General features: G+C 49.8%; 1 protein-coding gene across 1 annotated transcript in view; it reads right to left on the bottom strand.

The window, feature by feature from the left end:
* LOC308632065 (E3 ubiquitin-protein ligase RNF213-like) overlaps positions 1–27296 on the bottom strand; it is a gene marked incomplete at both ends in the record, with an annotated part of 105230 nt that overhangs the window by 35954 nt on the left and 41980 nt on the right. Inside the window, 19 exon segments of the mRNA XM_081263710.1 lie at positions 183–187; positions 189–300; positions 1034–1152; positions 2055–2150; positions 2687–2823; positions 4448–8059; positions 8712–8867; positions 9074–9267; positions 10162–11314; positions 12385–12549; positions 12659–12799; positions 13747–13964; positions 14948–15113; positions 15891–16477; positions 19304–19453; positions 19631–19804; positions 22052–22232; positions 26407–26529; positions 27168–27257. Of these exon segments, the coding sequence (XP_081119836.1) occupies positions 183–187; positions 189–300; positions 1034–1152; positions 2055–2150; positions 2687–2823; positions 4448–8059; positions 8712–8867; positions 9074–9267; positions 10162–11314; positions 12385–12549; positions 12659–12799; positions 13747–13964; positions 14948–15113; positions 15891–16477; positions 19304–19453; positions 19631–19804; positions 22052–22232; positions 26407–26529; positions 27168–27257 (7579 nt within the window).

Raw genomic sequence — 27296 nt, forward strand, 5'->3', positions numbered from 1 at the left:
GGACCATGAGCCAGGCAGTTCAGTGCCACATTCTGAGTTCCTGCTGAGGGCAGGTGCCAAGACTCAAAGGGGACTCAAATGTGGCAGCCCTGACTCCAGCTTCACAGGAGGCTGCCTAGCTTGGCACCTTTCACCTGCCTTCCCGCCCCCACCTCTGCAGTCTGCCACCTTGCAACTCACACTTTCAGCTGCCTCCTGGCATGAACAACTGGCTGATGGTGACACTCTGCAGCTTAGTCACATCAACAGCCATGACTGTGGACCTTCGGAGGTCATCAATGTGCACAGACTGCCACAGCCCTGTGAAGAACAAAGCCACCAAGTCTTCTCACACCTTTCTGATTTCTTCTTGTCTGTCAGGAGCAGGGGCACACCTCTGTTCAGATGCTCAGTTACACTACTGTCAGAGTGATGATCGGTACCTCAAAGCCCACATCCCCGAACACACCAAAACCCATCAGACCCGCTACATCACATCAGCACACTCACCATTAACATGGGTGTTGAGGCTGATTTATGTAGTCATGCAAAGTCTCCATGGATCCTGTTCACAGTTCTTTACGTGCATCTTACCATACTTACTGTCCCATAATTAGAAAGTGCTGCAAGGTGCTGACAGTTTGGTTTTCCATCTATGAAATTATTAAACTTGTTTCCCTCTTTCCAAAATACCAATTGTCTTACATAAGCCAGCTAGTGACCTTCCACAGAAAAAGGGATGGACTGATTTGAACACAGTACTTCCCCAAGGAGCAGGCAAAGGAGTCAGCACTAGGGCTGGAGTGAAAGGGGAAGATCTCTGAGTCATTTGTATAATGAAGAGTGGGAGCAGGAGTATGTCCCGTGCACTCCTGAGGTAGACCAGGCCATGCTGACACAGCTGACATAGAGCCATGGTTGTGAACAGTGAGCAGTGAGCCCAGAGAAGCCCAGAGACAGAAGGGGTTGGTGTCTGACCTAGACGTGGGCAGCATGGGACCCCAAGAGGCAGCCCAGACATACTTAAAGACAGTCACTCATCTTTTGGCCCTACCTCCATGGAATCCCACGTAGGATGCTCTGTTCCTCATCCGGGACAGTTTTGTGATGAAATAGACGAAGATGCAGCCCTGAGTTCCTTGTATTTTGTTGATTTCATTAATAGCAGAATACCTATTGAGAAAACAAAAATCAAAACAAAGCAAGCAATGGAGCAAAAGCTAAGGTGTGAGATGGCTGCCGCGTGTCCCAGGAGCTGTTGGGGCTTTACCACATTCCACACAATGCCAGGGGCCACCACATCTCTCATGAGAGGAGAAGGGTGGCTTCCAATTGGCAGGATCACTTCCTACCTCTCACTGCTGATCAGAACCCCCACCCGCCCTGCAGGTCTCAGGGCACCCACATGCCTTCCCATTTTGAGAAAGTACAGTGTGGTACGGTGGCCCTTGCACACCCAGTGGCCGCAGACCACCTCCCTATAGGATCTGGCTGGGCCTTAACTTGTACTAGGCTTCCAAGTTCTTTAAAGGGGAAGAAGTCATTCTTAATTACATGAGGTAACAGAACACAGCAATTATGAAAGCAACAGATTTCTGGACACCACAAAAATGTTCAATAAATATTAATTTATTTATATAGTCTTACTGCCCTTAAACTCACGATAAGTTCTTTTCTTTCTTTTTAGGCAGTACTGGGGATCAGACCTAGGGCCTCAGACATGCTAGGCAAGTGCTGTACCACCAAGCTACATCCCAGACTGAATTTTAATTTTAATTATGTGATTCAAAATCAAAATGATCAAAAAAGGACTGCAAATGACTGCAAATGCAGCTTTAACACATCCTCCTAAACACTACAAAAATTCCATTATTGACGGGTCTTGCATTCCACAATTTCTGTGCCATTACTGGCCTTTTCCTTCATCCTTTACTCTCTAGCTTCTCTAGCCCATGTCAGGAGCTGGGAGGGAGAGTCATTCTTATTTCCACACTGTTTTCATGGAAAAAATTCTTCAGGATGTCCTGGGGAGATTTTGGCTTCCTATTTTTCCTAGAAAACTACTGAGAACATACTTAGCTGATGCAATGAGCTGAGCACTGTGAGCGCCATCATCAAAATCCATCTGGACAATGAGGATTTTACGTCTGGCTGTCTTCATTAAGCTGCTTCTGAAAGAAAAAGAGAATCGCCCAAGTGAGTCCTCTGTCCTAAAACATGGGCAGCCACAGCTCAGGAGGCTAAGGTAGGAGGGTCACCAGTTCCAGGCTAGCCTCAGCAACACAGCCAGACCCTATCTCAGAATTAATAATAATAAAAATTAGGGCTGGGGATGTGGCTCAGTGGTAGAGCAGCCCTGGGTTCAATCCCCAGCACAAGCAAAACAAAACAAAACAAAACAAAAACATGGATGACAACACTCCACAAAGTGAAGGGAAACACAGGCCATGCAGAACCCAGCATCCAGGTGCGGTCTCCCTCCACAAGGTGAGGATGCAATCCACTGGAGAAGAAAAGGGCCACACAGTGCTCAGGAGACAGACGGACACAGCTGTCTTACAACTGGGGCCAGAGGGGCATACGAGGAGGCTGAGCCATGAGCCTCCATAGTACTCAGAGTTCCTTACAAGTGGTTACCACACCCCGGCATGGGATACCACGTTCCCAGGGCAGGGGCCAAGGGTGATGGGCAGGCAGGGCACCTCACCGGACTTCCATGAGGAATGAGTACTCAGTGTCAAACTGCTGCAGTGACAGGATCACAGGCTTCAGGGCCAAGCCCTTCACCTCTGCCCATAGAGCCTCGCAGTCATGGCTCGTCAGCAGTCTGGAGAAGGTGGTGACCTACAAAATGGGCACACAAGCCATCAGCTGAATTTAAGCAAGAGCACAGAGCACCGGGTCAGAACCCAGGGCCAGTGGGCACTCAGACAGAAAGAAGCCCAATCCAGAGCAGTTTTTATGTACAAGGAGTGGCTGAGGCAAGCAGAACCCCAGGGTCGACAGATGGCCGAGGGAAGACTTGCCCCGACTAAAAGATGCTTCGATATCCTCCTGAGATGTCAATGTCTCTCTTCTTGCTTTTTTCCCTACCTGGGAGCCTCCTGATCCTTTAGGAATCAGCACAATGCCGTTTCTTCTTGTGATCTGACTTCATGCTATCAGGAGTTAGCCACTGGCCACGCTCCCTCCCCTCAGCAGTTCTCCATTCTCTGCCATGGACCACACCCCACAGTGCCAACCCAGACATCACCAGGCACATAGGACCTCAGCTCTCCAGACCCCAATTTTTTTTTGTACCAGGGATTGAATGCAGGGGTGTCTAACCACTAAGCAATAATCCAGCCCTTCCTTTTAGTTTTTATTTTGAGGCAGGGTCTTGCTAAGTTACTTAGGGCCTCGATAAGTTGCTGAGGCTGGCTTTGAACTCTCAATCCTCTTGCCTCAGCCTCCCAAGCCACTGGGATTATAGGCATGTGCCACTCCACCTGGATCTAGACCCCTTCTCTGGGCCTGTCCTTACTGACAAGCTTCCTATTCCTACATCCAACCACACAGCAGACATCCAAACCTATTCAAAACAGATGTCACCACTGGCTCCCAAACCCATCGTTCCTTCCTGGGGTCTCCATGATGATAGCACAAAGCTACAGTGAGCTCAGGAAGGCTGTCCTCCACCTCCTGCCACCCTCCATGGAATTGATGATTAGCCCAGCCATGCTGCCTGCTAACCATTTGCAGTTTGCACCATGCCAGAACTTCCTGACAGATCTATCCTCTCAATGTCACTCTCTTACTCCACTGTCTTTCCATCACCCAGTCACTGGGGCATGTCTACGTACACTTTCATCCATAGCTCCTCTCTGTGCAGTCAAGACCAAGCTCAAGGCTATCCACAAGGCCCTCCACATGTCTCTCCACCTATCCCATCCCCACAACCCAGCACTCACAGCTTGAATTTCAAGCTCTGTCAGCAGTCCCTTCCTGGTCTCCTGCACAGAGGCAAATTCAGACTCAACACCTGTGCCCCAAGGATCCCTCTACCTCTGATGCATACCCAGCCAGCCCTCACAGCTGGCCCATGTCTTTTAAGGAGAACCCCCTATGATCCATGCCCCCACCTGGCTGCGCAGCTTTCACCAATGACACTCAGGGCACCTGAATGGGAGGCATCCTCGTCCATTACTCTTAGGCTGTCCAAGGATGAGAAGCAGGCCAATCACTTATATCCCGGGTGGGCCCAGCACTCTGGGAAGTGAAGTTGTGCCCAATACTGCTGTCAGAGGAGAGCTCTGCTCACAAACAGGTGAGAGAGACCAAAATGGACTTATCCTAGTTGTGCCTAACATGGAGGGGACATACCGGTTTTCCAGACTGAACAGTGCCTTAAACGGAGTTGAGACCTTCTGGCACCAGAGAGAAAGGACTCTTGGGTGAAAGAAAAAGGAAAGGCTGTGGGGGCGGTCACCTCTGTGAAGATGGCGTGGCGCTCCAGGTCCGCATCGTGAAGTTGGGCCTGGAGGAAATCTGCAAAGGAGTGGTGCTGCTGCTTGTTCCAGTATTCCTGCGACAGGGTCTGTGCAGCAAATGAGCCCAGCGCAGAGGTGCTCAGCCGCACCACAGCATCTGGTGTGGCACAGTCCAGCAGGATCAGCTTGGCCTCCTCAAATACTCTGTGATACAGCTCCTCTGTCAGGTCCCCGGGGCCCTGCCTCTCCACAGCCTGCAGCACCACAGAGGCACAGGCGTCAGAGTGGTAGCCGATGAAGACGTCAGCAGGGCTGTACTTGTGCCCAGCCAGGAACTGATGGGCCTTCACGTCAGCAAACTGCTCTGCCCACTGCATGAGCTCCTGCACGATGCTCTTCTGCCACCCCTGCAGCACTGAGCTGAGGTCCAGGTAGTGCTTCTCCAGCCGGTTAATGAGGGGCACGGGGAACTGCTCGTACACCACATTTTGCTCCTCGATGACAATCAGGTGGAAGTCAGGGTGGACCCGACACTTGACGCGATGGGTGCCGAGCCCGAGGTCCACGTACTTCTGGCCCCCGAGGTAGACGTAGTACTGGTTGAGCGCATCGTACAGGCTCTCGTAGAGGTGCTGCAGGTTCAGCAGCACCACCATCTTGCCGGTCTCCATGCAGATCTTCACCCGGTTGATGTTTCTGCAGATCTGGGTGTACTCCTGGTCCCAGGGAAAACTGGAACCAAAGATGATCTCGGGCTGCTGGTCCTCACTGAAGAATAACTGCTGCAGGATCTGCAGGGCCATGTAGTTTTTGGTCAGTATGAGCAAGTAGCGGGATTCAGCTCCTTCTAGCTCCCCCACTGCTGCTGCCGTCTTCATATCCCTGAAAATGTTCTGCTTGATGAGCTCCAGGGTGCTGACCTCTTCCACACACCTGGCCTCAGGTAAACTGGCCATGAAGATGTCCAAAGCAGGGATGTCATCTTTACCACTGAAGTTCCGAAGGACTGCCTGTGCAATCTCCTGTGGAGAAGGCTTCCTGTTAGATGCTCTGGCGGTGGCGAAGACCATCTTGATGAGGCTATAGTAGTCGCGAAGCCCGAAGAATTCCTTGTTCTGCCTGCTGCACACTGTTTCATAGGCCTTGGCAAAAGGAGCGAAGTACCCTCGGACCCTGTCCTGCACCAGGCTGTCTGAAGAGCAGATCCCTCTGGCACTCTCTATGAGCTCCTTCTCACTGGGGCTGCCGCGGGACACAAAGATGCCCCGGTTCATCTTGGCAGGGTCGAGGGCCCAGTTGGAAATACCTATGAAGCCGACCTTTTGGTGGGGGGCCGGATCGTCTTCAATGCACCCATCTTCCAGCAGGGGGTGCAGAGTCTTCAGAGGCATTTTTGGGGAATCTTCTGCCAAGCCGACCTCATCCAGCACCACCACAGACACGTACTGCTGCAGGTCCTTCCCCTGCTGGAAGCGAGCGCACTGCTTGAAGGTGTTGATGATGCCCTGTGGGGTGCAGTGGGGGCTACACTGGAAGGACACCAGATGGACCTGCTTCAGGCTGCGGAAGAGAGCGGAGTGCGCGGCCTGGCCCTGCATGGCATCTGCCACAATGGTCTTGGCGAGAGATTTGGAGGTTCCGGGCTTTCCCACCAGGAAGAGGGGGATCTTCAGCTCAATGCAGATGATCATCATGAAGACGTTCTCCTTCAGAGCCAAGTTCCTGGCTATGGTTTTCCTCAGAGGCACCCCACTCAGGAAAAGATCCTGTGCATGTGTGATCTCGTCCAGGATGACCCGGCTGTCGTCATATGGTTCTGGAAAGGACCTGCAAATGGCTCTGTGGTAGGACTCCTTGTCCTCTAGGGAGGCGTGGTAACAGACCCCCACAGCCATCACCAGGGACCAGAGGACGGGGTCTCTCCTGAAGTTATTTTTGCTGACACGGGTCTCACAGAGAAAGGTGTTCAACTTCTCCAAGAGCATCTCGCTGCGGCCATGAAACCACGTGAACACCTTCACACAGCGCTCCACATCCCGGAGACTGACGAAACTGCACTCACGTTCAGTGTTCCTCATGAACCTCTGAGAGGCAGAGAGTACTTCCGTGATCACACGAGTCTCGTCCTCGCTGATCCTGACATGGTCCACCAGTCTCTGCACAATCTGCTGGATGTAGAGCTTTTCAGCAGTGTCGTTCAGTTGCCCAAAGTCCCACACCAGAGGAATCAGGCTCGGGGGCAGGGCATGGACACGGTACACCAGCTGCCTGAGGGGAATGGAGCCCAGCCTGTCTGCCGTCTCCTCTGCACTGACCCTGTACCCCAAACCAGCCGACTCCAAACGGCAGATGGTCTCCTGAGAGTGCTTCCTGTAAGGGTTGCAGGCAGCTATGATGTGCAAGCCTGAGTCCTCCTCCAGGGGCTGGCCATCCACAGTCTGGTCACACAAGACTTCCTTAATACAGCTTATGGCTTCTGTGGTGTTGGCTTCATCAAAGAACAAGATGGTGTCCAACTGGTGTTGGTCTTTATTATATAAGGCAGTATCCTCGGCTTCCCAGACTTTGGAGTGGATCATGGCTGTGGTTGTTCCTCCATGAACCTTGACCAACTTCATGGTCTCAGCCTCGGCACCACAACGCCGCAGATCACTAAGGAATTTAATGAGCCTGGTTTTCCCACAGCCTGTTTCTCCCATGATGATAACTGGGATCCCACAGCGGAATCGCATCTCAATGGCCAGGATCTTGAGCATGTTGTCCGTTGTCAGCTCATATGTTTCATCGGGATCCAGGGCCTGAGGAATTCCTAGTGGCCGGCAGAGTCTCAAGATTTTCTCGTGTCTGGGCAGGTTATCAAAGTCAACATTGAAGGGCACCCTCTGAAGCAACAGCCCCTTGTACAGTTCTTCTGTCATGACATCTTTCTTGATTATCTTCCCATTGAGATGGTTGATGGCGTCAACGCTGCCATTCTCATTGGGCCGAAGATGGAAGCCTATGAATGTCATGGTCTCACGGTCACCATTGAAGAACACATAGGGGTGAGGCTCTGACTCCCACCTCCTCCGGAGAGTGAAGGGGGCGAGCTCTTCCTCATCAACTCCATCCATGGTGACCATGTGCTTCCCTGGGCTCTGGTCAGACATATGAAGCGTTGGTGTGGCAAAGTCTCTTGCCATGAAGATCATGAAGGTGACCACAAAGTTCTTGAAGCCTGGAAGTGTAAATCCAGTAAAGCCTGGATTACAGAACATACAGGCCTCACAGTCCTTGAGCTGACAGTTGAGGAACCGAGCAAAGTTCTGGAGCTCTGACCAGGAGGGGTTGATGACCCCACAATATATGAGGAGGTGCTGGATGCACTCCCCTGGGGTACCTTCAACAGAGCCTGCTTGGTATTGAAATGTGTCTAGGTTTTGTTTTTGATGGAATCTTTTTAAATATTGGAAAGGTCTTTGGAAAGTGGCACTGCGGAATTCTCGCTCGTCCATTCCAGGCTCCAGGAAGCTTCTCTCAGGGCTCAGCTCCATGGCTATCACTTCTTTGGGAGGTCTGCAGGTGACTCTGGGGAAGATGTCAAGAAAACTAAATTGGGGGGCATGTGGATTCTGCAAAGGAGAGACATAAATATAAGTTAGAACTTGATTTCCTGAAAGATGCCCATATATATTAACCCTCCACGCGATCTACTCAGGATCGGCCTTTATGAAAACGATCACTTAAATACACAGTGATTGTTTGCATTCTGCAGCCTCTCATTCACAGAGGCTGGCATCTGCACCTTAGGGTATTAAAGAAGCTCAACTACAGTAGCTGTATTATTAACCAGGAATCCATTTCCAACCCAGCCTCCTGTGGCGTGATCTCTCCTCCAAGCACGAACACATCTGCGACCATAGAACTCCCACCAGCTAATGGCTTTCTATGTGCAAAGTCGCCCTGCGATCTTCACTGGCAGAAAACAGACAATGGCCCTCAACAGAGGAATCTCCTGAACACTCAGCACGGGTGAGACTCAACCCAGACACAGCATGCATCTGACAGATCCAGACAAATGCAAGATGCTGCCAATCAATAAATACGAGAGCATTCTCATTCCAGACATCACTAAGATCTAAGTCTAAGCATGCATTTCGCCTTACACATACTCGCTGCTCCCTGAACATGAAAGTGGGAAACAATTAAGATGTGTCAACCCAGGCCACAGGCCACAGCAGCAAAGGTGTGCTGTGATCACCTGCAAATGCCCTGTGTGCTTACCAGCTTTGAAGACCTCTTTGGCAGTACTGAATTTCCTACTGGGATTTCAATGATATATAAATGGCATGGGTTCCGAAGCCACATTTTCCCATTTATATCCATTAAGTATTGTAAAATGAGAAGTTTGAAAAGAAAAACCCAAGTTCCAGTCTGTACCTAAAGACAGAGAAGCATGGGTTGAAAATACACAAATGCCAACCATTTCTTCCAACCCCCAGGACCCTCCTGTCTTGTTCCTGAAGAGAAGGGTACTGACCACAGGTAGGTGTAAAAAGAAGGGACTCTTCATACAGGGAGAAGCAAGTGGGGCCCTTGGAATTACACCTTCTGATGTGGCCTTTCAGCTGCCATTAGGCACTTACCGAAGCAGTCACATCAAAGTGGAATATCATAGGCGTTTTCTGAAATTGAGCATCCCAGAAAGACAGGAGGGAGCCCAGGATGCGGCCCTCATCCACCTGAGTGTCAGTCAACCGAATAATCTTTAAAGGCACCTTTTCACTATTTAACTTCTTTTTCAGTTTTTCATGCAATCTCTTCACATAGAGAGACTTCCCTGTAATGTTAAAATAAGGAAATGAGATCCCAAGCCCATGGACCAAGAGGAACAGAATCCAGAGAGATTAGAAGTTACTTCTTAGGCAAGAGCAGTGGCATACACTTGTAATCCCAGGAGCTTGGGAGGCTGAGGCAGGAAGATTGCAAATTCAAGGCCAGCCTCAGCAACTTAGCGAGGCCCTAAACAACTGAGTGAGACCATGTCTCAAAATAAAAAATAAAAAAGGCTGAGGATATGGCTCAGTGATAGGGCACCCCTGAGGTAAATCCCCATTTTTTAAAAAACAAAAAAACAGTTACTTCTCTATGTAAAAATCAAAACTGATGCAATGGAACATCAGATTAGAGCACAACTCCACCAGGAAGCCAGAGTCCCCAGCGGTCACCCACTCAGCATCCTGGCATTCTCCATGATGACGGCAGTGGAAGTATAATCAAGTAAAAGCAGAGGTATGTCCCGAGCAGGGAGGTGAAGGCAGGTTTTGTCCTGACAGGGCACAGTGGTGCTCATGGGATGAATCAACAGAATGGAAGTCACCACCTCTTATCAAGGACACGTGACAGGGAGGGCGCAAAGCACTCTTCTCCTGGAGCCAGAGCAGCCATGCCTCCTCTGATCACACCAATGCGACCCAGAAGAGGTCAAGGGTTTACACAAGAAAAAAGTGACCTGCAGAGAAGTCCATCCAAGGAGGAGCTGGGCTCCCAGGAACTGCAGCCTGGGTGGAAAGGGGGCCCTTCTAGAGGAAGCACTGACTGCTGGGAGTCACACCCTCCTGAGACTCACTTTCCCACCTGCAGAGGGGTGTCGTCTGAGGTGCACACTGCTGCAGAGGCAGGGGTCATTGGGAAGCCCTGAGAAACTGCCTGCCCACCCCAGCGCTCTCATTACCAACTCCAGCTCTCTCTGAGGCCATGATCCCCACACACATCCGGTCTCTGAACACAGCTGCTGCCGACAGGGTCTGTGCCGGGACCTGGTAGTGACGTGCCAAGTAGGCCTGGATGGCATGGAGGGGCGCCTGGGGGATGAGGTGGACTTTGTGCTGGCTGAAGGCTGAGGGCAGGTAGCAGCACTCCTGTGCCGCGTCGCAGACCACCACCAGCTGGTAGTCCTCCCGGGGACACTGTGTGCACAGGCTGCGGAAGAGGGCCTCTGCCTGGCAGGCCACCTCGTAGCTCAGCTGATCCGCAAACAGCAGGCTGTAGACCTTGTGCCCCTGGGAAACCGGGGCCAGGCAGCGGTGCAGGAACAGGGCCACCTCCTCAAATGTGGTCCCTGGGATGCAGAGTAGCACCTCATCGAAAGTGGGCAGGGGCTGGCCCGGGGCCTGCATGTAGATGGCCAGGGCAGCCAACAGCACCTCAGAGTGGCCACACAAGACCAGGTTGGGCTGGCCAGCCTGCAGGCCCACAGGAAGAGACCGCTCCACAGGAGGCCCGCCCCTCCTGGCCAGGCGAGCCAGACAATGGCCCAGGGCCTCCAGGTCCAGGCAGCCAGGCAGAAAGACACTCATGCTCTCCAGGGACTGTTCCATGATGGCCCTCAGCTTGGTCACCAGGCTGATCTCAGTGGACTGCAACGGAGGTAACTTTTCCATCACTGTCCTCACGCGGTGTCTGGGGGCCTCACTGAACCCCTCGGTGGCCCTTAAGACGTCGGCTGGGGTGCAGTTGTCTTTGATGAAGGACAGCATCATGAGGGCAGCTGCGCTGGGACTCTGCTTCCTGAGCTCGGTGCTCAGGAGGACCAGCTGCTCGGCCGTGTAGAAGTTGAGGTAGAAGTGCTCCTTGCGCTTCCTGCTCACCAGCTCCTTCCAGTCTTCCAGGAAGCACTCCATCTGCCTGCAGAGGGCTTCCAGGAGCTGGGGGACGTCCCCACTCTCTGTCAGCTGGCTCACCAACTCCAAGTGGAAGTCCATGCGGATGGAGACGCCATTCCTGGGGCAGCAGGAGAGCTCGGCAGTCCAGGTCCGGAACAGCATGTTCCCCGCAGAGTACAGGTTCAGGAAGGCTTGCACGAGCCGCTGCACGTGGCAGAATACCTGGGGGAAACAGGGGCATGAGGCAGACCTCACAGTGAGCTACTGCAGGGGGACATGCTAATCTAGACACACACGGGTTCTAAGTCAAGGGGCTTGGGTTCACTCCTCCTACAGGGTCGCTGGGAAACACGAAAAGCCTAGGGAGAAGGCAGCCACCTTCAGGAAGAGATCAGGTGGCAGGCAGATAAGAATGTTGACTGTGGGCTGGGCTGGTCTCAGTGGTAGAGCACTTGCCCAGTATGTGCCAGGACCTGGCTCTATGGCTGCACTGGAGGAAAAAATGTCAATTGTGAAGTGCAAATAAACTGTAAGGAAAGAACCTATAACAGGAGTGGGGGGGAGAAGGGGGGAGAGAGAGAGGAGGAGAAGGGGGAGAGAGACGGAGGGAGAAGGGGGGGAGAGAGAAGAGAGGGAAAAGGGGGAGAGAGGGAGGGAGAAGGGGGAGAGAGAGAGAGAGAGGGAGAGAGAGAAATTATTACAAAAACTAACAACCTATGCTGACAATTATTTTAGGGTTTTTTTGTTCTATTTTTTTTGGGGGGGGGGGTTGCTACCAGGGATTGAACCCAGGGTGTTATAACATTGAGTTATGTCCCCAGCCCTTTTTGATTTTGAGATAGGATCTCACTAAGTTGCTGAGGCTGGCCTCTAACTTACACTCTTCCTGACTCCCTCCTGAGTCACTGGTGTTACAGGCATGTGCCACCACACCTGGCTCAGTCACTTTAGTTTTGATGAAGAGTGCCCATTAGAATCTTGACGTGTTTGACTTGGCCAGTTTACAGAGTAAATGAAGCCATTCATACTTCTTCTCAGAACTATCTACTTGGTCACCTCCTGCTAAATGCAGCTGATTAACCACCAGTGGTGACAGATCTTCAGGATGCCTCCAGGGCCTCCAGGGCCTGTCCCACCTCAGATGGGGCTCCAGGCCAGGTGCACCCTGCAGACCCACCAGCTCCACTCTCTGGAGCCACTCTGTCCACCAGAAGCCAACCCCTGCCCCTTCCCCTTTGCAGGAAGCAGGGCAGTGAGCATGCCCAGCCTGAGGCAACAGGGCACCTGCTCACCTCAGAAAACCTCTCCACTTCCATACTCTTGTGGTCTTTCTTGCCAGACATCAGCATCAGCTTGTTTAAAAGATCCTTCAGCTCTTCCAAAGTGTAGGAGCGCTCTGGCTCCAGGCCACTGTGACCCCCAGGGAGGATCAGGCTCAGGATGGCATCTGGGGAGATCTGGGAGGCACAACATGCTTAGAAGCCATTTTCTGGTGGCTGAAACCCTGACTCTGCAGCAGGCCAGTGCATGCCACCAACACTGCACCTGGAATCTGGGAGGGCTCACCTTCTGGTCGCCTGTGGGTGCCCTGATCTCATAGATGCCTCTGCTGTTGATTGCTGTGGCCAGGGACAGGGACGAGAGCTCAATGGACCCATGGCTTTTCTTCACTGTCTTCAGCCACTCCAAGTTCCTGGCAGAATCTCGCTGTTGGGACAAAAGCAGAGAACATGGGCCAGGGTTCAAATGACTATCTTCCTGGATGTCCTCCTCCTGCCTCTGCCCTTGCTGGGCAAACTCCAGCCACCCTCCTCCAGGGCTCCAGGCATAACTTCTTGCCTGAGGCTGCCTCAGGTACCCCTGGCTGTTCCCTCAGGACCCTGCCTGTTCCTCAGGACCCTGACCACTCATTGTGGCTGCACTGGTGCCAGGTTTCTAGCTGACACTTGGAATGCACTTGGCCTGCACTTATGGTTGATTGGTAAGATAGCCACAGGCCGTGCTCTCTGGTGGCAGGCCACCACCCTCCTGGGTTCCCAGAACAAAGGCCCTCTGAGGAGAGATGGTTGACTGAACAGGAGCCCTAAGTTCTTAATGTCCTGTCATGGTCCCTGAGCATGACCAGAAGAACAGGAAAAATCACAACAGAAAATGAGCTTCTAACAGAAAAACTGCAAACTGCTCTCTCTGTCCATCTCCCCACCCTCCAACCACATACAGGACTGTCCCAAGGCTGGTGCAGGCCTCTGGACATCTCTTCTCATTGGGTGAGTTATGAGTGTAAATTTACTCAGACGCTGGTACAGGTAGTTTACTTAAATGTTTTTTTCCTGATAAAAAAATTAATCAACATCAATTGTGAAAAATACCAAAAAAGTAACTAAATAAAAGGACAGTTACTAAATTCAGAGAAAACTGCTGCACACCCTTTCACGCGCTTCCTACTGTGCTCTTTCCACACTTGTCCTGTAGGGTGGAGACTGCTCTTGACATGCAGCTCTGTAGTTCTCTTCCAACCCAAGACAAAGAAAGCATTTCCATAGTGAAGAGAATCTGGTTTTAAACATCAGTTTAAATGGCTGCCTACACGCCTCCATGCCCTCCTTCCCAAGGCTGCAAGACCTCCACACCTGGGAATCAGGAACAAAACTCACCAGCTTGCTGGGCAGATGGGGGTCATTTTGCAGAGCCTTCCAGAGTTCTCTTAAAATTTCCATGAACTTGCTGAAGCCTGCCTTCTTGTCCAGCTTATACAGCAGGGATGCATAGCCCTGCACAGCATCATGGAAGCAGGCCACCCGGTCCACGTCAATGTCGCTTTCTCCAGCTGAGATGGAGGCCAGGTCCACAAATACCTTGAGCTCGGTGATGCCTGGGGCAGAGAGGGAGTCAGCACAGGACCACTCCATGATGCTGCACAACTCTCACCTGGGGCAAGATCCTTCGTGAGGCCATCGATAGACACTAGGTAAACACCTAGAGTGTGTGGCACTTCCTGCCTTCCGTTAGGACACCAGGACACCTTTTCTTTTGCAGCATATGATGACACCACTGACCAGCATCTAATCTTTACCAAACAATGTCCCAGGCACTGTTCTAGGCTTGTGTGTACCTTAGTTCCTTTAATCCACAAACATTATCACCTGAACAAAAACACGTTCCATTGGTAAATAATTTGAATCAAATGTATGTATGTCAAGATCATTGTAATGCTTTGAGCAACTAATAAAAATAATAATAATAATATTGGGCAATCAATTATTTAAAAAACTGAGATAATTCCCCTAGGGTTAATTACTAATCAAAGAATGTAAGTCAAAGCAGACTCAGGAGTAAAGGTGGAAGCAGCAAAGCTCTGGATGAGAGCTGGAGCCAGTGACGCCTCAGTGCCAGCAGGAGGTGGCCTTCTAGCCTCTGTGGTGTGTGAGTGCTGTCCCCGCTCCACCTCCTGGAACTTTCTTTCTTGCCTCTCCTCCTCTGCCTCTATCTAGTCCACACAACCACACAGGCTGCCCAGCCCTAGGCTGGAAGAGAAGTATACAGGTTACACAAGCTTACAGCAGCAACACCCCTCTGTGGGCAAGAGCATGCCCAGGCCTCTGGCAGAATGAGCTTGAAGGAGAAAAAGGAGTCAGGATGCTTATGAAAATGATGCCAGTGTCCACAGATGGAAAGAGCAACACAGGAAACAGTTTAACCAGAAGCCTGAACAGCTGTCCTGATGCAGACTCCACTGTGGGCCTAGAAGCAGACGCTGCCCCCCCCCACCCCAACACATGCACATGATTGAGGCAGGACATCCTTAAGGTCAGGAACCCCACTTGGCAAACACCTGAAGCCGAGCTCCCACCCTACCTCTCAGCTCGTCGTGTAGCCAGCTGACCAGCTCCTTCTGCAGGGCCAGCTCCTCCAGACACTGGCGGCGGGGCTCACTGATGTCCTGCAACAGCTTCTTGGCCTGGATGAGCTGTGGGCTGATCTGGTTCAGTCTCTCATGGTGGGTGGCCTTGAAATCATCAATCTGCAAGATGAAGCTCTGCTGTGGGCTGTTCCAGCAACCACCCACACCTGCCCTCCAGTATGCCTGGACAAGCAGCTGCTATAGCAGAGCCTGACACATTCTTGCACCAAGGATAGCATGACCTCCACAGCCCTCCTTGCTAAGCTGCAGTTGCTACTGTCCCCAGTACCCAGGTCCTGTGAGGAAGCTTTCATAGACTTCGAAACCTGCTCCTCACAGCAGCCCAGCCAGGTCCATGTTGTTAGCTTCTCTGGGGGAGTTACTCATAGACTTACCGAAGGGTTCAAGTCTAAGTATAGACAATTCCACACTCTGTGGTAAATTTTAAGCATTAACATACCTGCCTCTACTGAAAATCCACACACCTTAGAAATGTGAGACTAAGAAACAGGAAGAGACTCAGGCCTGAGCTACAACAGGAGCAATGTACCATTTGGCATTCCCACTGCAACTAGGAGAGGTACCTGGACAGATGACAAAATATTTCCCTTTGTGCTTTCATAACCTAAAGAGATGAGATTCCTCTGGAAAGGGGTTGGTTTTTCTACCCTGAATTTTTGGTTCTCATAGAGACCCGAGAAAACTTACTAGCTAAGGGACAGTCACACTGTCTCCAGCAAAGGTAAAAACCCAGGGCTTGGAATGTTCCAGACTTAGTGCAGCCCAGATGAGAGTCCTTGGAGGGGGCTGCCTCCCTGATTTTCCCAGAAAACCTGGGGCTTCCAAGGAGTCTGAGGTAGGCCCCCACCTCCCAGGAGTCCCCAGCAAATAACTTACAAAGTTTATTAAAGTGTAAATAACACTGAAGTCACCGGTCAATCCAAAATCCTTTTTGAACTGCAAGATGGCCTTGGCCGAGCTGATGGCCTGGTGCAGGCTATGGTACTCCTTGATCTGTTCAACACGCTCTGGGATCCAGCCCCTCTGGGCCTGGGGGTCTACTTCACACATGATCTGGAGGTCTAAAGTCAGGTCATTGTATTTATCCACAAAGTCCTTGAAGATGACATTGATTTCTCCAAAGGTGACCTCTCCTGACTTCAGATCCTGATACAGTTTCATGAACCTCTGGTAACAAGGCGAGTACAAGTACTCATAAGCCTCTAAAAGCGCCAGGGTTTGTCTTTCAGATTCTCCTTGGGGATGGCTCAATGACTCTGCAGCTTCTTCCCAGAAGATCTGGAAGATGTGGCTGTCCATCAGCGAGTCTATCCTTGCAGCCATTCTTTGGACCTCACGGTCCAGGTTGTAGTGCGTCATCAGCTTGCAGGCTGAGGACAGCGGCTGTCTCACCCTCATGGCTTCATTCAGTCTTTTGCAGTTCAGGTCTTCTGAGTGTCTTGCTTCAATCTCTCCAAAATCCACTTTGGAAACCACAAGGAAACATGGAAGTTAAACTGCTAGACACAGTAGCATCTTATTTTACTTTCCTAGTATTTCTAATAACTTCTTTGAGAAAACACAAATTAATATTATTTATGGGATGTTTTTTCTTAGGAAGAATTCATCCCTCCTCCCCTCCACCCTGCCACGGGATTGTTTATCAGTTTTCATGATAAAGAACAGACTGGAAGCTCTTGTGTGGAGAGAACAGTTGGAAACACAAATCCGTCTCCCTCCCAAATCCCATTCCAGTGACAGATTAGAAAATGCTTTTAAAACATCATAACCAGCAGGAACAAGGACAGTAGAAAAGAAGCCAAATAACAACACAACCTGGGAAGTAGAAAGATGGCCACACCAGTGGCAAATGACACTTGGGGCCTGAGAACAGAGACCCTAAGGACACAGCAGAGGTGAGCTCAGCCAGGCCCAGCACAAGTTTCTGGCACTCAAGGACACTAGATGTTAAGGTCACCCTAGACTGGGGGAGGCAGAGAGGGAACTGGAATTGGGTTCAAAGTCTGTTTAAGAAGCAGTTGGTGAGATTCCACCTCCACCATGGAGGCAGATGGGGGCTGCCCGCCCCGTCAAAGGGCAGGAAGGACCAACTGCAGGGCTCTCTGGCCTGGAGGCTACTTCTAGACACATACCTGTCTTGGGCAGCTACAGAGGACAGGGAGTATTCAATCTAAGGACAAAGAGGATGACACAGTCACCAGGGCAGGAAAACTGGAATAAAAGTGAGGTTCACTCTCCTCCTCTCCCTCTTGGCTCCAGAAATCTGGCAGCAGGCAGGGGGTGCAAATATGACCAGCTCACAAGAGAAGCCCTCAAGGACTAGGTCAATTTAAGGGCAGCCACAGAGCCCCACAGGTCACAGCCCAGAAGTCCTTAGCCTGTCCGTCCACCTGTGGGGACTGTCTTCATACAGACAAACGAAAATCTCCAATCAGAACAGAAAAAGTTTTAATGTGGGAAATATATCCAAAAAAGCCAATAGGGATTGTGTAGCTCAGTGGTAGAATGCTTGCCTAGCATGCGTGAGGCACTGGGTTCAATCCTCAGTGCCATTAAAAAAAAAAAAAAGCCTAGAGTCCATCCTCAATATGCAAAAAAGGAAAGAAAGAAAGAAAGCCAACAGATAAAAGCAACTTGGATGAAACGGAAAAAAAAAAAAAACAGGAAAACATGCTGCAACCACGAACCACAAGAACATAGTATATAAATGAATATTTCAAGAGAAAAGGAGGGGCTGGGATTGTGGCTCAGTGGTAGAGCATGCACCTAGCACAGGTGAGGCACTAGGTTCTATCCTCAGCACCACATAAAGATAAATAAATAAAGGTATTATGTCCATCTACAACTAAAAAAATATCTTTAAAAAAAAAAGTTTTGAGCGCGATGGCACACACCTGTAATCCCAGTGGCTGGCAAGGCTGAGGCAGGAGGATCACGAGTTCAAGCCAGCCTCAGCAAAAGAAAAATAATAAGCAACTCAGTGAGACCATGTCTCTAAATAAAATACAAAAATAGGGCTGGGGATGTAACTCAGTGGTCAAGTGCCCCTGAGTTCAACCCCAGTACCAAAAAAGAAAAAAAAAGGGAGTGCCTTCAAATTAACTATATATAAGAGCTGAAATGAAGAATTCAATGCCCAGGTTACAGGAGAAGATTGAAGAGAAGGCTCAGGAAGCGAAGCCCAAGCAGGAAAGACGTCATGGGAGTCAGGCAACCATGCCAGGAGGCCCAGCAGCTGCTGATGTGCACCCTGCAACAGGGAAAGCATAATTAACCAATTCAGGAGAACGCCCTAGAGCTCTAAGACTAGATCTCTGGCTGAGACCTGCCAGTGCCCCATCCTAGAGATGGAGAAGAGACCCAAGGCCAGGTACAGATTAATGTCAACCTCAGAACACCAGGGCCACACAGCTCTCAAGAGCATCCAGAGAAGGACAACAAGCTCCATACAGAGGATCAATAGCGAGAATGCATCTGACGTCCCAATGCAGCACTCACGCAGCACTCTGAAGGAAATTCTGCCCCTGGCCCAATGATCAACCTACAGCAGGGGCACAGTTCTGTATCTGGCCTCCTGTGTCCCTGTCCCAGCAAGCAGTAGATGCCACCCTCTGTCAAACAGGAGTCAAGCACAGGCCAGAGATGCAGGACCTGCCCTACCAGCCCAGAGGCCAAGGCCACCCTGGGAGACAGAGGAGATTAAGGGCCAACTCCCCGCTAGGGGAAACAAGCCCTCTGTCCTGGGAGACGCTTCAGAGACATCCACTCAGATAGCTGGTTCAGTTTGGGGCTGAATTTGAAATAAACACAATGAAAAAGGGGAAAAGAATGTACCAAGGCAAGAAATGCAATTCCACCAGCTACAGAAAGTTTGTTCCAGAACCGTGGAGTGGCCGAGGTCCACCGCACGGCTCGCCTGTGAATCCTGTGTTCACACCATGGCGAAGGCCTGACCCTGAAGAAGGTACAGTAACTCAGGACACCACTGGGAGTGACAGAGCAGCAAGCAGCCTCATGTTCAGGGCACAGACTGGAGAAAGATCTACACCTCCCCTCCTTGGGAAGCCAGCACAGGACACTGACACTGGGTAATGGGGACATCGACGGGTGTGGAGGAACACAAACAAGAGTGTAGAAGGGGAAGCTGCTTCCCTGGGCAAACTCATTGAAAACTGGGTCAATAATGTTTTTTAAAAGCTTCTCCCTGAAAAGTAAGGCCCCTCTATTGTGGCCTGCTTCATCCCCAGGACAGCTCTCAAGGGTTCCCAGCGCAACTGCGGGAGCAGTACCTTGGACGAGGTGCTTCACCTTCCCACACAGCCTCAGGAGGCTGTCCACCTGTCTCTTCTCTCTCTTCAGAAACATGACTTCGCCCATCCTCCAGTCCAGTGTCTCTTCCATGTCACATTTTTTCTGTTGGAATGAAGAACTTTCTGTCTCTGGAAAACAATGACAAAGTCAGTCAAAGGAAACAAACTTCACGGCACCCCTTTCTCTCCCTGGGAGTGCCCCACGTCACCATCAGAAGGACAAGGAGGCCCCCACTTGGTGGCATGGAGGAGGACAGCTGGCACACATGTGAACACGGGCTTCTTACCGGCCTGGCCTCAGCTCACCTAACTGCCACAGGCCCAGAAACTGACTTTTGTGCTTCAGGATCAGCTCCAAACGTCTGACCAATATGGACCCATCCAGGACGTCACCAGCAACCTCTGCGAAGACAGAGCTGGCGGCAGCCATCAACCTCTTGGCGTCCTCTGTGATGTTGGCTAAGAGCTTCTCATCTGTCCCTGAGAAGATAAGGAGCACGATGAGCAGGCGGCCCTCCCCTCTCCTTGCCATTAGAACCTCTCACCAGCCCCATGCTCACACGGCGCTGGCAGCAGTCAGTGGTGTTTCCAGATGCGCTGATGCCTCACTCAGCTATGCCTGTACCTGTGAGGTTCAGGTCTTACCCTAGTGCATCTCCTGTCTGGGAGGAGGAGACCCTTCCAATGGCCAAAGTCAGCCAGGAGAACCACAGTGCTCAGGGTTGAAGTCCTGAGCCCATGCGACAGTGAACGTACTTCTTGAACTACATGTGATATTCTTGGAAATTCACCTTGTGGGAGATCAACCTTGCACGTGACTGAGTCACACTCCCCGGCTGGGTGCTGAGGCACTCAGTCACAAAAATATGGCAAAGCTTTCCCCATCCTTCTTGGGTTTGAGGGACAGTGTCTTGTGCATGGGTGTGTCTTGCTACAGCCCCATGGGTGAAGCTATGCTCACCTGTTCCTTTGTAATATAACCCCTTGCCCTGTTTAGGGGAGAATCTTCCATGGAAGTGCCTTGTGTGTGTCCCCTGGGGTGTGGCCTACCCAGATGTCAATCAACCTGCTGACAGTGGACATCATAAAGATAGACTCAGCCCCCTGAAACCTGACCCCTGGCCTCATTTGAATAGCTTCTCCTCAATAAAAGGGGTCAGCGTGTGCTCTCGCGCTCTCTCTCTCTCTTCCTGCAGACCCTTAAAGTCAGAGGAGCCGTCACTGTGACCCCAAACAAAAAGGCATTTGTGTCTCTTTTGTTTTATTTGGCGTACCCCAGTTCAACTGGAGTGACCCCTGAGCCTTTTAGTCACGAGTACAGAAACCCGGCACAGCTGTCTTGAGAATCCCTGCAGTGGTAGGAAAATAAACTGCAACAGGACAAGCTCACATCAGAGGCCACTCCACGGGTGCAGGCAAGCATCTGCACAGCACCCAGGAAGGAGGCAGATCCATGCTGCAGCTTCATGCTCTGCCTATCTTGTCTGCGGATCAAAACCTGGAACGTGAGCTTTTGGAGCAACTAGAGGACAATATTTTAAAACATGACTAGTTTAACTGCCAGACTATTTATCTCACAGTAATATGAGGTTCATATAGTATTATGAGAAGACCAAGTTTATTTTTACCATAAAAAACAAAGATAAGGGGCTGGGGATGTGGCTCAGGGGGTAGCACACTTGCCTGGCATGCGCAGGGCGCTGGGTTCGATCCTCAGCACCACATAAAAATAAAATAAAAGATGTTGCGTCCACCAAAAACTAAAAAATATATATTAAAAAATTCTCTCTCTCTCTTTAAAAAAAACAAAACAAAGATAACAGGGGGCTGGGGTGCAGCTTGGTGGTAGTGTGCTAGGCTAGCAGGCATGAATCCCTGGTTCATCCCCAGCATCACCCCCACACAGAGTGCAGCTGAGATGACTTTCAGTGGGAGAATGGACCAACCTAGGCACATCCAGACAAGGGGGCTTTACTCAGCGATAAAAGGAACGGAACCAGGAAGCCAGGAAAAGACAAGGAGGAGACTTAAATGCATACTGTGGAGTGTAACAGTGAACTCTTCCCCAGCAGGCTGCTGTGGCCCGTGCACACAGCAGCCACCTTCAGAACCACACACTACTCCTGCCTATGTCCTGGTGTAGAACAGAGCAGCTGGTTTGGCTGAGACAATCATTGGCCCTGGGTTTTTATTGCCACACCAGTGCTTTCCCACTACAGGATCTGAATCTAGTAATTTACACATAAACCTGCACCATCATTTCCAGGGCAATGCATGCCACTGGGGAAGGTGATGGCTGAAGAGTCACATATTGTTAGTTATCAATATTAGTCTCAAAATGTGACACATGAGCTTCACAGGGAGGCAAGCTTGGCTTGGACTGATTTCTAATCATTTGTTGTCTTGGACACAGTGAGTCTCCAACACCCTGGTTAAGCAATGTGCCCTGGGCACTTCCATTCCCTCATCTGGGAATCAAGGGGCTTGGGGACTTTCAGAGGGGTTGCTTCAAGGACCGTGTGTCCGCCCAGGAGCACGTATTCAGCAGGCACTCAGCAGACAATGGTTCTAGTGTTAGATGCTCTTTATGCCTAACACCTGCCTGGGCACCTGCATGCCTCCTGCCTTTACCAAACCTCAGCACATGCAGGCTGAGGACCAGGTCAAGGACCTTGCCTGTTCATTTGCCCAAGGAAGGACAGCAACTCCAACCAGTCCTACACGCACCGTACAACTTGAAGAGCTGCTTCACATCTGGCCCCGTGAGCAGGTGTTCAAGAATCTCATCCAGGTCTTCCACGGCCTCTCTGTTGTTCCTGGGCCAGGACTTGGTGATCACAGCAGACACAAGGCTGCCAAATTTCTGCAAATCATGACAAGAGACTCCCTCCAGGACACTGATCTGAGACTAAAAGAAAATGAATTAAAAGAGAGAGTTGAGAAGATTTTACTGATTTGTTTTTTAATGACATAAGTTAGCACCCAAGAGCATTTCATAAATCTACTGAAGCTAGTTTTATAGTGCCTAAAAAAAATAATAATAATACAGAAGAGAGGTGGGGCTACCCCCTGGTAAGTGGGGAGCTTGGCCTATTGGAGGCCCTGGGTTTCATTGAAAAGAAACATAAAATACTAAATATTTCCTAGGGCATTTCCATTGCCCTGTGGCCTGGATCCTTATGTGAGGTGCCAGAGGTTTGAAGATGCATACACACACACAAACACACCCCTATAACCCCAAGTCACACACCCTCCCAGCTCATTGTCAGCTTCTGTATTTCTCTTAGACATGCCTGTCATGAAAAATGCCAAAAACAATATGAGGAAAACTTTACTACATCACAAGCTGCCCTCAAACACCACAGACACTCCAATTCTCCTTCTGATGCTTCACCAAGAAACAAAACAGTTTTCTTCTTTGCATTCACATTTTTGCAAAAAAAAAAAAAATGAAAAAGTTTCAGTGATCAATAAAAAACACAGGGTAAACTAATAACAGGTACTTTTGACACTTAACAGGATAAAAGAAAACATTAATTAGCAATGAATAAAAAGTTATAGACCATAGGGAAGTGAGATTTATCCCAGGAATAAAACCACATTTTTTACATTAAAAATCAGTTAATAAGTCTGGTACAGGGGCACATGCCTATAATCCCAGCAGCTCACTAGGCTGAGGCAGGAGGATCACAAGTTGGAGGCTAGATTCAGCAACTTAGTGAGGCTATATCTCAAAATGAAAAACAAAAAGAGCTGGCAATGCGGCTCAGTGATAAAGCACCCCTGGGTTCCATCTCCAGTGCCACACACGCAGACATAAAAACATGAATACATCATACTGATAGAAAAAAGTTACACAACCATTGTAACAGACACAGAAGAAGTATCAGGCAAAACTCCAAGAACAAGACCAGGATAGCCAATTTCACTCCTTTCACAGTGCCAGAGTTGCTATCCAGGGCAATTAGGTAGGGAAGAGGAAAAAAAAGTATTGGGATTGTAAAGGAAGTACTAACTTAGAGGCAGATAACATGGTCATCTATGTCAAAACTCCAAAGAAGGTACTCACCCACGGATACCCCGCTAGAGAAAAGAAATGAGCCTGCAAAGCTGTAGGCCACAGAGACGAGGTGCTGCCCTGTTTCCAAGTGCTAGTGATGAACAATCCAAAAACATATTTGAGAAAACAATTTTTAAAAATATTTTTTTTAGTTGTAGATGGACACAATACCTTTATTTTATTTAATTTTTATGTGGTGCTGAGGATCAAACCCAGTGCCTCACAAGTGCTAGGCAGGTGCTCTACCACTGTGCCACAACCCCAGCCCTGAAAAAATAATTTGTTACAATAGCAAAGGAATAAAGTACTTAGGAGTAAATTTCATAAAAGAAATGCAGACCTCACAACTTGCAAACTGCAAACTACTGTTGAAAAAAATTAAAGACCAAAATAAATGGGGAGACATTCCAGGTTCAGAAGCCATGATGTGACATTGTTAAGAGAGCAACACTCCCCAAAATGACTTACAGATTCAAAGCCATCCCTGTCAGAATCACAGCTGCTTTCCTTGCAAAAACTGACAAACTGATTCTAAAATTCATATGGAATCCCAAGAGATCCAGAATAGCAAACAATACCAAAAGAGGAGAACAAATCAGGAGAATTCATGCTTCTTGATTTTACGACCTACTGGAAAGAAATGGCAGTGGAGACATGGACAGATGTGAGGTGGACCCTCACAGCTGCGGCCAACAGACTTTTTGACAAGAGTGCCAAGATCATGCAAGGGGTGAAGTACAGTGCCTTCCTCAAATGGTCTGGAACAGATGGATCTCCACATGCAAGAGAATGTACCTGGACCCTTTCCTCACACCACACAGAAAAAGGAACTAATGTTCAGAGCTAACACTTTAGAGCTTTCAGAGCACGTGTTAGCATATGGTCCTAGGTTAACACTCAGTGCCAAAAACAAAACAACAACCTTTTAGAGGAAGACACAGGTAAATCTTCATGACCCAGGATTTAGCACAAGATGTCAAAATTACTAGCAACAAGGGAAAAAAAAAAGACACATTGAAATTTTCCAAAAGTAAAAACCTTCCCAGGAGTGGTGGGGCACACCTGTAATCTCAGCTGCTCAGGAAGCTGAGGCAGGAATATTGCAAGTTTGAGGGCAACTTTGTGAGATTGTTTCACAAAATAAAAAAGAAAAAGGACTAGAGATGTAGCTCAGTGTTAGAGCACCCCTGGTTTCAATCCCTACTACTACAAAAAAAGAGAGAGAAAAAAAGAAATTAAAAACTTCTGTGCTTCTAAAGAAAACACCCAGAGTGAAAACAATCCAGAGAATGGGAGAAAATGCTGGCAGATCACATATCTGACCAGAGATTTGCACCTGATTATCCAAAGAACTCTCATAAGCCACAATAAAAGAAAGACATAGAGCCCAATTAACCATTTGAGGAAGGCACTGAACTTCACCCCTTGAGTGATCTTGGCACTCTTGTCAAAAAGTCTGTTGACCGCAGCTGTGAGGGTTCACCTCACATCTGTCCATGTCTCCACTGCCATTTCTTTCTAGTAGACATTTGTCCAAAGACATAGAAAACAGAAATAGCCAAAAAACATATGAGAAGGTACCTGAGGTCATAGCTATCAAAGTCACCAGAGAAACCACTCCACACCCCCAAACTGCACAGTCACAGGACTGAGAACACAGGCTGTGGGGGTGTGGGGAAGTCAGGTCCCTCCTAGGCTGGCAGCTGACATGGAAATGGTCCAGCCACTGTGGGAATGGGCCAGATAGTCCTTCAATCACACAGGTACCAAGTGATCCAGCCACTCCACCATAGGCGCAGAGAGTGTGAACAGCACATCCACACAAACCCATGTGTGGAGGTCCACAGCAGCAGACTGATAACAGCCACCAGTCAGGGAGAGCCCGGACGTCCACCACAGGACAAATGGAACATAAAAGCCCCCTGAGTCCATATGATGAGCAACATGTGGTCATGAAAAGGGACAAAGGACTGACAGGTGCTCCAGAGTGAATGACCTTGAACACATGCTCAAGGAAGCCAGGCACCCAAGGACACAGCCTGTGTGACTTCATTCCTGAGACACCTGAGTAGTCTGTGGAGGAGGAAGGAAGATTAGGTGCTGCTGGGGAAGGCCTTGGGGCCAGCATGGTGGAGGGCAGACTCCGCAGCTGAAGGGCTGCATTTTCTTTCTGAGCTGATGAGAATGTTGCCAAGTAGACTGTGCTGGTGGCACCCACACCTGAAACACACCACTCCCCCCCAAGTTTGGCTTCCAAGGGTGAGTGACAGGAGATGTGGCTGCCATGTTACTAAAGCACTTAGCAAAGAACAAATGAAATCCTGGGAAGTATTAGTTATGTAAAAAGACTAGAGTCTGTTTCCCTAGAAAAAGTGAGCTCTGCTTCTCACGACTCCACTGGCCAGCAGTGTAGCTGAGGCTTGTGCAGGGCATGAAGTGTCCAGCAGGAAATACAGAAGGACCCTGAGAGCCTCAGGGTACTGTGTGGGGAATGTGCTGGGGCAGAACCTCCTCCCACTTTGCAGAAAAAAAGCTAAGTGAAACGATAGAATCTTTCCCCTCTTTTTCTGCAGTGTTGGGAATAGAACCCAGGGCCATGCTGGGCAAGTGTTCTACCCCAACAAGGATGGAGTCTATTTAACTTCAGAAGCTTCCTTCCATAGATGTTTTGTCAACCTTTAGGGTCATTTCCTGCATATCTGTTGGGCAAGAGTTAACAGACCACAAACAAACCAGTGGCAACCATCACAATGGCAGTTGGAGGCACAGCCCACCAGATCATCTGCTTGTGAGTGTGGCTGTGGTTTTGCACAGGGTTCTGCAGCAGGAAGCCAAGTTGCATGTCAAGGAGTGGGTAGAGAGCACTGGATTTCAGCCTGAGGCCCAAGCCAGGGAGGGGGCACCAAGGACCCAATCCTGGTCAGCACAGGCCTTGGAACTGGCAGGCACTTAAGGCCTGGAGCTGGCCATGTCAGCAAGCATCTGTGAACCCAAGCATGTTTCCCAAGAAGAGATTGGTCACCTGGCAGGCAGAGCTCACAGCTTCGATGACACACTTCTCAAAGCTCCTGGCCACACTGTCCTTGAGGCCAGCGGCATCCCAGTGAGGGCTACAGAAGGCAGAGATCTGGGAAAGGGGCCTCTCCTGCAAACACAGCGGTGGGTGGGGGTGTAAGTGCCTGGTTGTTCTGACCCCCCTCCTCCCTGCCCTACACTAAGCATGTCCTCCCTGCCCCTCACTAGAAGAGTAAAGATGAAACCAAGTTAGTCTCTTCTCATATTCCAAAAAAAGCAGCCAGAATAGCAGCTTGTAAAAACATGCAAATTTTGAAAAAGAGCCATTTTTCCTTTCTTTTGTCTTCCTAAAAACATCCATTTAATCAGATCCATATAAAACACTTATGGAGAAACCAACTTTTCTGGGTCACAGACCTTCAATCAAAATGAAGGGCATTTTGTTTGTTTATTTCCTCCATGTCACTGTGTTTAATAAGGCTCCTGCCACCAGCAGGTCCCTTGGAGCACCTGTACATGGAGGGCTTGAGGACACGTATGTCTAGGGCTCCAGTAAGAGCACAATCCCATTCCCTGGCTCTTCTCAAGAACGTCACACTAGAACTCTGAAATGTTTCTGAGGTCAAACTGCAAAGCCCTGATCAGAAACAGAAATGCAAAGCTTGGGTGGATCCCGGGGCCTGTACATGCTGTGCTCTGCTTGTAGCCCCAGGTGCTGCCACAGTCTGGGCTCATCACCATGTTGATGGTGTCCTCCATGTCTGGTACCTTCTTGAGCCTCCCTTCCATGTCCCCCAGCAGCGTCTCCTTCCAGTCATACTCTGCAGAAAAGTTTATTTCCACCAGCCGCCGCCAGACCTGCAAAACCCACATGTTAAGTGGCAGCCACAGGGACAA

The sequence above is a fragment of the Spermophilus citellus genome (assembly GCF_964194105.1).
Source record: "Spermophilus citellus genome assembly, chromosome: 12".
NCBI classification, from domain to species: Eukaryota; Metazoa; Chordata; class Mammalia; order Rodentia; family Sciuridae; genus Spermophilus; species Spermophilus citellus.